Here is an 11,049-nt window from a genome sequence, read left to right as displayed (position 1 = left end):
AATACAGTTGAAGAACATGATTAGGTTTGATGAGCACAGGTGGAAGTATTTGAATCTATGGAAAGTAATGGGTTTGTAAGATTGAAGGCTGATCAGTTTTTGCTGTGTGAGTAAAATTGCAGTGCTTTATTTTATTTTAAACTAAAAGCAGTATATCTTGTAACACTCAAAACAGCAATAAGGCTTTCTGTAGTCTATATGGAGTTTATCTGGTAGAACTAGTCTGTAGGAAAGTACTTTCCAGACAAATTTCCAGACTTTGAAATAAATGGATAAGATAAAACTTTGAAATTCATTACTCACACTTAGTTCTATAATAGACTGAACTAGGATATCCCATCCAAATGAAATTTCAACTTTTTATGTGACATCAGGTTTACTACTGGTAGGTAGACTAATTTTCTGCTTTTCACTAGTGCATAAAAATGAATTCTTTTGAACTGTCTGCCGTCCTCTGTTTGTCTATGTTAATTGCTTTTTTATTCAGAGTTGCAAAATTTGTTTTCAAGAAAGAACCATGTGTGATACAGGTGGTGTTCTGTGTGCGAGTTCTGGGGACATTGAGGTTAGTAGTATTTTCACATCTATAGTATCAGAAAAAGAAATTATGTAGAACTCAAAGCCACTTCTCTTCCTGTGTGTGGCTTGAAGACTGAGTATATTTTGCTGATATCAGTCAGCTTTTATATTCTGTTGTGCTGAGTCTCTTTTTGATGTTAGAAAAACGAATAACTTCCCATTGATTGTTAGTTGCTGTTGCTGGGAACAAAACCAGAGACTTTGCAGAAGCTGTTGTAACACCAGAGCTGCTCTTTGATTGCATTTGCTTTTTATCTCTTTTGGGGATGCTCTTCTGTGCATACTTCAGTCTAATTTTGGTGTCAAAGGAAGGAAAGGGGGTGGAGAACTGCCACCGGTTTTCTTTAAGGAAAGATAAACAAATAGTAAGAGTGCAACTCATCTCTTAAAAGCAGTTTACTTCAACGCATCTTTCTTTGATGGCTGCTGAAAAGGTAAGGATGTTTTTTAACTGTCGTATGTGACGTTACATGGGGGAATGAATTTTTATTTACTGAAATAGTGTTGGTTAGACTGCAAATATTTTATGGAAAGACCACAACTGCTACTTAAAATAGCATCTTTAACGCTTATAATTTTCTTAACTAAGATTAAATTTATTTGATTGTCCTCTACAAAATACAAAATAGCCATACATTCCAGTAGCATTTGTGAATATTTTTATTCTGAACCTCCTGAATCTGTGTCCTAGCTACTGATGTATTACATCTGTCTTTTGGGTTAATGGATAGAGTAATCCAATTACCTCAGGTCAGCAAAGGCTCTGTGAATCTTTAGAAGATTGGTTTATTTGTACTTATTTATAGGTCATTATTTTGCTAATGCTTAAGGATCTGAAAGGAGGGAGAAAGAAGTTCAATATCACATTATGTGCAAAATTGCTTTGAGAGAAAGAAGCTTGTTAAGTCAAGCATTTGTAAGCTTAAAAACTTATAAAATACGCTGCTTTTTGCACTTTAACTTGTCCTAGGCCTTCTGATTAACCTCCAGTTACATAATTACATACCATCTTAGTTTGATTTAAAAAAAAAAAGAGCATAGCCTTCTCAGATTACACTGCATGCGTGCACACCTCCCTCTCCTAAGAAGTGACCATGTTGGTTCTCTCATCTCCCTTACAACAGCTCAACGCGATAGCCTAAGACCGCTACTCATCCATCTGTCTGACACTAGGGTTATTTTAAAGACATGATTTAAAATAACGTGTGAACTAAATACTTTATGTGAGCTTTGTGATGAAAAGGAAGAAGTATCGTGGTATTTACTAACTAGGTTGCTGTTACTTTTGGTTTTACAAAGAAGGTGCTTGGCTTTATGAGGTTAGTGGACTGTGTAAGGTAGCTAGCTAGCTATATTGCCTGATTCGATGGGTAAATATGAAGGGAGAACATCTGTAGATATCTTTTAAGATTGTTTTTTTTTCTGTCAAGAAGTGTCATTACTGGAAACACTACTTCTTTAATACTACCAAAACCTAATTTAATGCAGACAACGTCAGTGTTAGAAAAGCTCTCTCTTTTTTTTTTTTTTTTTTTTACAGCCATGGTGAGCTTTTCAGTTCACCTTGAATTCTTCCTTGAAATGACTAAGAACTCAAATCTGCTGTGCTGCTGTGAAGCACAAGGATTATCCTATTTTGGGGAAAGGAGTATTTTATTTGTTCTAGAAGCTACTTCATCAAGTTAGATTTTGAGTTCTCTTCGAATGTACAAGAAAAAGTGACAGAACACAATGGTTGTTTGTGCTTAAAACTTCATAAAAATTAAAACAAAAAACTGTAGGGATGTGCAGGTGCAGTAATCCTACAGCTGCTGGCTCTGTGATGGATTTTATGCTTTGTTCTGTGCAGCGCATGATGCAGTGAGACTCACGGAGCCTTTTTGTCTCTCTGCATAGTGCAGATGCTGTTGGATGCAGGGCCCCTGGCACTTCTCTCTGCAGTAAATTTGTTCTGCTGTTTGGTGTCAGAAGGTGATCCTAGTCTTTCCATCCTAGTCCCTTTTGGCAGTCTACTGCTGGCATTAGATGCACTGCTTATATGAATTGTCACTGTGAATGGAATATGAGGTATTGCAATAGACCAGCTGTTTTGAATGGTGGTGTTTGCAGCATCTCCGACGGGCTGAGGTTAAAAGCCTTTTGGAGGAAAGAGCATAGCTGCAAGGAAGACAAAATGGAAACAAGGGAAGGCTCCAAACTGTTCTTTCCCTCACACCATTTAAATTTGTACAAGCTTGAACAGCTGAAAACATAATTTAAAAATATATTTATATGTGCATTTCTAAGTAAGATTCTTTATGCCCCCAATATTTTTTTTATACTCTAAGAAGTCATCTGAAATCCCTTTCCCAAAATAGGCTTGAAACATGGACATGTTGGGGCTTCCCTGTGAAGAAGGGAGGTAGTCCTTTTTTAAAGAATTTGCAGGAGATAATCAAACAGCAACTATTTCTGTACTTTCTTGAAAGCAGATGTTCCTTTTTGTAGCTGTTGTAGAGGGACGGTAGCTCTGTAAGATGTTTGTATGTTTTCTGTAAGATCACTAGAGCAGTTTTCTTTGATTCCCCCCCACCCCAATAATGACTATCGTGAATTTGCTAGCTCATTCTGATGCTTCAGCAGGATTTTCTGATAGCATTGTACATATACCAGCCCTTGGAAATTCTGGGAGTTTACAGAAAGCCTAACTTTCAAATACTGTAATGGCTGTTTTGGTATCCTGTACGGTGTAGAGGCTGTATTGACTTAAATGGAATTGAAGGCTGAAACGTTTTAATTAATTCTTGGAGATATCCTTGAGATAAAAGATTAAAGCAGGTGGAGGTGGCAGAGGTCTTTGAAAACAACGCACATTGTGTTAAAAATTGCTAGGGCTTTTTAGGTTTTAACTGAGTAATATCCTGTGAAATTGCAGTTGTTAAGGAAATAAAATGTGATTATGCCTATCTCTGTGTCTTTTGTTTCCACAGGAAACCGATCTTTTTTTTTATTTCTTAACACTTCTGTGAAATGCTTTGTCCTTTTGGTGTCTGTTGAAGAGTTTCATGGAAAAAAATATAAAAGAATGGAATGCATACTGTTTATAGCAATATCAATTATTGCCTCCTGTTTTGTTTGGTTTTAACCTTAAAACTCTCATTAATATTTTAAAATAATGATCCATTTGGTCAGATTCTCAGCTGAGGTACATCAGTGAAATATCTGTGACTGCTTCAGTAAACTTTTATCCTTTTGTCTTCGTGGAAAGTCTAACACTATGTATTTAGTTCATATTAACTTTGAAACACCTAACCTGTTTTCATATAGGTATCTTTAATATTTGGTGTAGCGTAACTGGAACACTCGTACACTTCCTGTAGTACATACTAAACACTAGACAGTAGTAATAAAACTGGATATGGTGTCTTAACTGAATTGGATTCAACGATCATGTTCTTTCTCTACTTCACCGCATTAAAATTATTTTGTGTTTTTAGTAAGAGTTTTACAAAAGTGAAGGTTATAGAATATATCCAAAGCATGGCTGTGAATCTGTTTTGATTTTTATACTTCTCCTATATTTGTACATTAATATCATCAGTTTGATACAAAGTTGTTAGTGCGCTGAGCTAGAAATATTATCTATCTTAACTCTTTAGTGTTGGTGTGCAGTAACAAAGATAATGGCATTATTGTGTGATAAATGCTTTATCTAGTCTTAACAGAAATCAGGTTATTATTAGAAACGACTCTCAAAGGGTATTTCTCTTCTCTCTCTTAGGCTTGTGGTGTTTTGTCTTTTCAGTAAAATGAGATTAGAAAGGGGCATTTCTGTTTCAACTAGCATGGCTTTTCCTGTCATGGCGCCTCGAGGCCTGTGCTTGAAACTAAGATAATCTTTGTTGGTTGTTTCATGTTGACTACCTGAAAAATACGGAGATACGTGGCTGAGTGTTAAAGGACATTACAGTGAGACTCTCTAAAGAACAGCACTGTCTTAAAACCTCTCCCGTGTCTGAATTCCTGTATGAAAGGACTGAGTATAGCAAAATGTGGTCTACAGAAAGTATTACTCAAATGCTATTTGAAATGTCTTGAAGAAGTGAGGAGAAGGGACAATGATGTGTTATTTTTTTCCCTAGATCCTGGAATTCCAAATCTACAAGACCAAGTAAGGCAAACCATTTCCCCAAATCCTTTATGCTGCCTCCTGGTGATAGTTAAAGCCGCACCTGGGACCCTGCTGCATGCTCTCATCCCTTTTGGAACCACTCTCAGCAAAAGAAGAAAAAAAAAAAAAGAACAACAAGAAGTTCTTTGATATGAAAAACTCAAGTGCTGTGACCTTGTAACTGTTCATATTCCCTGGGTAGCAGAGATGCTTAAACGATCACTTGTGTGAAGACAGGCATAGTTATTTTTTTCCTCGAGGGTATGACACAGTGAAACATATCACCAATCAAGGAAGAAGACAGACTCTTGATAAACACTCAGATCTCGAGAGCCACATTATATTCTCTAAAGTAGTATCCATCATTTTGAATATAGTAGAGCAGTGTGTCAGGAGTCAACGAAATAAGTGAAGTTCGGCAAAAATGGCCTGTGAATTTAATCTAAACTTCCTTAAGGAATTGGAGCGAGAGGCTGTTCTAGAAGTCCTGTACCGTGACCAGATGGTGAGAAAAACAGAGGAAGAAAGAATAAGGTATCTGACACTCCCCTTTTCATGTATTTCTGATCCTTTTTTTTTTTTCCTCAGGAGTACTTTTCTTCCTCTTTGCTGTCCTTCCGGGTGTATTCCTTCTTTTATTTGTCGTTAATACTAAGTTTTTGTTCTTTGGGAAAGTGAGGGGTTATCCAGAGCCTCTTGGATTTACCACGCTACTGACTACTCTGCATTAAAGATGGTCAAATACCGCTCTGTGAATAATCTACTTAATGAATTTTAGTTCTAGGATTTGTAGAAAGTTCAGTTGCTACCTGTATTTCTTCCTCAGTGAGGGCTTTATGACATCCTCATCGTGCTCCTACATATGCCTATACAGTCCTGATAATGAAGAACACTTTCAGATCTGTGGCTGACTTATATAACTTATGTTGTGCCAAGACTGAAGTTAAGAATTGTTGGATACCTCCTCATTGTGCTAAATTCATCTCTGTTCCTTCTCCTATTCGACAGAAAGCAAGAGCACTGTGCTTTCTCAGAGGATGTCAATAGGTGACGTTGTCTAGGAAAAGGATTTTATTTAACTATTTCACACTACACAAGTATCTCAGTAGTGAAGGATAAAGGATAATCCTTCAGCATTTTATTTGCTTTGTATTAGCTCTTGTGTAAGGGTTTCCTTGCAGTTTGAGCACTGCTTTGTCACATTGCATCCCCATATAAAACAAGATATTTGTATTGCTAAGTTAGAAGTTTGTAGTTGTACTTAAATGTGGAAACTTAAATGTTGTTTACAGCAAATGTTTGTGTATATATAACTGGACTTATAAAATGATTGTGAAAAGTAAGTAAGGGGTTATAAACAAAATCTGAATTAGTTAGAAAGTCACTGACATCTGTTGGTGATGTAAGTAACAAAAACATAGATCTTGACTCTTGGTACTTGTCATGGAAGCAAGGTTAACGAAATGGAAAGGTTTAGATATTTTGGTCAGATGTGTTTTTTATTTGTCCTTCAGGTGATGTGTTTGTTACAATTATTTGATAGAAGATTTGATTCTTCTAATCAAATAATCTTGATAAATATGGTAATAAACATCACCAAAAGTGACCACAATTTAGTCTCAATTTTTGTATGTGAATGACATGAACACTTGCATACATAATCTTGGTGCTCTGTCCTGAGTGTACACAACTGACGTGAACAGGACCCCACTTATGCTAGCCTATTACTCTGCATGCACAGTTGTGGTTGCATATATAGCCATAGTGCAAAAAATGCTGTGTGCAGACGCCTTCAGACAGTGCCCACAATAAGGTCAAACTTGAAGGTATAGTTCCAGTGGGTAGTGACATTGCGCAAACAGGGCATTAGCTTGTGACCTACATGGGTCTTGTTTTGTTCTGTCTTATTTTATTTATTTTTACGTGGCTGATTAGGAAATTGAAGATGCAGCTGCAGCAGCTTCGATGGAAAGGGGCAAGAAATGTAAGCCATGAGTACCGGGAGAGATCTTGTGCCCGCTGTCAGAAATCCCTTGGGTTGTTGATGAACAGAGGTGCAGTATGCAACGGGTGTAGTCATCGAGTGTGCTCTGAATGCCGTGTCTGCCTGAACCCCTGCATTTGGAAATGCACTGTTTGTTATGCTCATGGGTAAGAAATGTTAATGGTTTTGATAAGTTCTTGTTTATGCTGATTTTGTTTACATTGGTTTAAATGCTGGATATGCAGTTTGTGTGTGTATCTGTTGCTTTAAACAGTTAATGAACCAAAACCTCTGGTAGAATGAAAATGTTGGATGAAGTCCTGGCAGCAAAGAAATTGGTAGGAATTTGGCCTTGCTCTTCGTGTAGTCAGGACTTCCCTTCCTGTGTTCAGCAAAATGGAACTTCAGGGTAGGCCAGAGGTGGCGTCACCTCTTTTGCAAAGATGTTAATTGCAAAACACAGAACAGTCTTAATAACTGAACTCTAGATGGCACTCGTGCTCCTGAGTCAATATCTAACATGCATCAAAGCTAGTTGTTGAAGGTGCTGTTTTTCTACATAGTATAGCCAATTGCTTGACAATTTCTTAGTCATTATTATTATTTGCTTCATACTGCAGAGGTGAGAAACCTGGATTAATGAATAGTGTGAAGTCATGTTTTGTATATATTTTAAAAAATATGTTAATAACACTATCAGCAACTTTTAAAATATGGTCAGAACAGAGATCCAAGTTTGTTTATGCTGAATTTGTTGGTTTTTTTTTCCTTTACTATGTCACCTTGGTTTTGTTTTCCTGGAAACAGGAAGCAATCTTTCTTTTACTGTATTAGTACAATTTTCATATCAAAACACTCCATCATAGTCCCTTCTATTAATCAGAGTCTTGTTAAACCAATCGGTGATGATATCTTTCCACCTTTGATGAAAAATATTTATTATTCTGTATACAAAGACAGCAAGTCTTGAAAATGAGTCAATGGTTGTGCTGGATGGTATAAATCAGTGTATGAAGGGGGAGAATTTGGGTGGAATTTTACTTTATGCCAACACAAGAGTAATGCACTACCTTATTCCCTCTTAAGATGCCAAAATGACCTTTAAATAATGCCTGGGAATTTTAAGGCAAAGTAGCAGTCTTAAGCTAAATGAATTTCTACTAGTAAATTGAAGTAATTTTCTACGCTTTAGAAGAGACTGTAAACCATCACTGAAAAGAAGCTCTCTGAATCCTCAGTTTATTTTGCAGCTTACACATAAAATAGACAAATTAGCCCCACCTATATTTAGTACAAAGCAGTTGCTAGATTTTGATGTGTGTATCAAACTTTATACATCTGTTTATACATCATTTATTTATGTTTATTTATACATCAAAAATTATACTATCTGTACCTCATGATATAAGCACTAAAAAGAAAGGTTAAAAAGTAAACTTTCTTTCTGTCTAGATCGTTCCCTCCACTTGTTATTCTTTTAAATTAATTTCAGATCATTTGGAAATCTCCTCTAGAGAGCAGCTAGTTATTAAACTGCCTTGTCATAGTGCTGTGAACCCTTAGTTATTTCATAAGTTTGTCCAAATATTTAAAGGTGAAAACAGGAAGGCATTATGTAAATGGATTTTAAAAAACATTCCGACTTTGAGGAAGTTGTATTTTCTGTCTTGCTGATGCAGAGGAATTTTTCAGTGGAATAGACATTATGGCAAAGAAATGGTACAGGATTCACATTTGATCTTGCTTAGTCCCAGTGCAAAGTCCATTAAACTCGGTCACGCTTCTTCATTTGCCTTCAGTTAGCTTTGCATGAGGGCTGCAAATCTTGGGAAATGCAGCAGTGTGGTAACTACTAGTCAGCACCTTTTGTTTACTCTGGTGAGGGAAAAATAGGGTGACTAAGAAATGTAAGAGCTGATTTTCAGGTCCTGAGCAACCATAATTTTAAGTCTTGGTTACCGCTAGAGTTGTTTATCCTGAACAAAACACTACCATCAGCAGCACTGCTGAGAGTCTCTCCTACAGACAAATATTGCAGTCCCACACATTGAATTATTTGGGGCATCTGACTTTATTTCTCACCCAATTGACACTGAGCGGTAAAAAGCAATAGAGAGGTTTCAGCAGTTTCAAAATTCATGTCCCTCATGGAGCTGACAGAAAGCACCGGGTGGGGTGATGCTGACACAGGGCCGAGAGGACTGAAGCTGTGCCGTGGATGGGCAGAGGCAGGTTGCCGTCTTCCTGCTCCGTGTGCCGAGAGTGCTGCCATGTCCCCAGACAGCTTGGGGCACTGACAGACAGCCAGGCAGCACTGGCCTGCAAGCCCATGCCAGAGGGGAGAGGCCTTTGGAGAGGCCTCCTGGTGCCAGAATGTGGCCTGTCAGAGGTTTCAGGAGTAGCTGAATATCTCATAGGAAAGCCATCATTCACCTGTCCCTGTGTACGCTTCCACCCAGTTGTTTAAACGTGTTTGTTGTGTTTACAAAATACAAAATTAAAAAAGCCTCATGTACTGACAGTGCCTGTGCTTTCACCTGGAAGAGGCGTAAATGTGAATGGAGCTGGTATGTCGTATTTTCTAAAGGAATCCTATAGTTTGTCTGTTTTAACATCTAAAAAGCGGTGTATGGAACAGCAGGCCCAGGAATTTTGTTTCAGATTTCTGCCTAGAGCAGAATTTGTTGCTTTACGTGAGCAGTCCCACACACAAAAAAAAGGAGGAGCAAGGGGAAAAAAAATAATAAAAAAAATAGAAGAGAAGAGTGGAGGGAGCCCTTTGTTTGCAAACCCACAGCAAGATCAGTCAATGTTGTGAGCAGTCACGAAATCTTCGTTTTCTGGTAGGATTAAGGACTGTTGGATGGTTAAGTGGTTACTAAACAGTTCAAGAAATGCACTTTATTCATTCAAATATCTTTTGCTTGTTTTTCAGAGATGTGAAAGTAAAGGCTGGTGAATGGTTTTTTGAGGAAAGAGCAAAGAAATATCCAGATGAAGGTAATCACTGAAACAGGCCATAAACTGTTGTGCATTTTGTAGTCCTCATCTAAGTGAAACGCAGAATGTAGTCTACTACTATATTTAATGTTTCATACATCTGGTGGGAGACCTCTCAGAAGTTATCTTGTCTTGTCTGCCTATACAATAAATGAAGCGTAAATGCAAGCTAGCGGAAAGCATTTGAAAGTATAACTTATTTTGTGTGAGTAATCAGAATAAGAAAATTATTGGCCATATCGATTTGGATAAATGAACATGTAAGGCTACTAAGAAATTCAATGACACGTGAAATAAGTATGGAAATGTCAAAATATATGTGCAGGACAGAAATGATCTTGCATTCATTGTTTGTCAAAGTTAAAACTTAGGTTGTTTTCGCTCAAAGTTTCAAAGCTTAAAGAAATGATGGAGTGGAATAGAGAAACATGCATAGTTGTAAATCAACAGAAAGCTAAACACCTACTGTTTCTTTACATTCAGCCAGCTGTGCATTTGCCTTCTGTTCAGTCTTTTCAGTGCAATTAAAAATACAAAGCACTAAAAGAAATTATAGAGGATGTGGATGGATTGCCCTATGGGAATGTGATTCACAAATCAAGGAGCTGTTAGTCTTCATTTTTCACCTGCAGTGACTAATGAGGTGGAGAGGATTTCCTTTATCTTTCTGTTAAAGCTCCACTTCAGATAGGCAGCTATTTCTCTTTTGTACACGACTGTACCTTAATATTACAATTTCACTTGCAATATCTGTATCTTACCTAAATTTAAGAATAGCTGGTAAAAAGGAAAGCACTGGACCTTAAATATATCTTGGCAGACTTGAATAAGAAGAAGTTTATAAATGGAAGAATGTAATCAGGCAAATCTTGAGTAGTAGTTATTTGCCAAAGGTAGCGGCTAACATATTAAGAAACTGAATTGCAGTTTCTGCTGAACAATTCATTTAGAAATAAATAAATAAATCACTTATTTCCATTCTAGCTAAGACAATTTCTGATTTTAATGTATTAGTTGACCAATCTTTTAAAGTGCAGTTGTATTCCATAACCATTGTTAATAATTTTTTCTCATATTCTTTTTAGAGAGTCTAAAGCTGGTAATTTTAACATTCTCTAACAGTTACTAGAAAATGATATGTTGTTCTCAGATATCGAACCTGATATTGCAAGGCACTGAATGTCCCTCTTTCCAGTGAAAAAGTTCTCACCTTGCATTATCAAAGCTTTGTGGGTACTTTGAAGCATTTTACTTAGTTAGTCTAATAGTAATGTTGTTGAAGTCACAAAGTTCTAAGGATATACAGAAGGTAAGCCTGTAGGGAGAAATATGTTTT

At 36.9% G+C, this 11,049-nt stretch overlaps 1 protein-coding gene across 4 annotated transcripts in view; it reads left to right on the top strand.

Moving 5' to 3' along the window:
* The first annotated feature begins 15 nt into the window (after nucleotides 1-15).
* SYTL3 (synaptotagmin like 3) overlaps nucleotides 16-11,049 on the top strand; it is a 36,412-nt gene continuing 25,378 nt past the window's right edge. The window contains exons 1-4 of one of the 4 annotated variants that reach the window (XM_083830944.1): nucleotides 16-106; nucleotides 4,701-5,263; nucleotides 6,665-6,880; nucleotides 9,649-9,713. In XM_083830944.1, the coding sequence (XP_083687070.1) occupies nucleotides 5,154-5,263; nucleotides 6,665-6,880; nucleotides 9,649-9,713 (391 nt within the window). In that variant the 5' untranslated portion in view covers nucleotides 16-106; nucleotides 4,701-5,153. The other 3 variants (XM_083830941.1, XM_083830943.1, XM_083830942.1) reach the window with 3 other exon arrangements.

Source organism: Anser anser (assembly GCF_964211835.1).
Source record: "Anser anser genome assembly, chromosome: 3".
In the NCBI taxonomy this organism is placed as follows: Eukaryota; Metazoa; Chordata; class Aves; order Anseriformes; family Anatidae; genus Anser; species Anser anser.
This window is presented reverse-complemented; position numbering and strand designations above follow the sequence as displayed.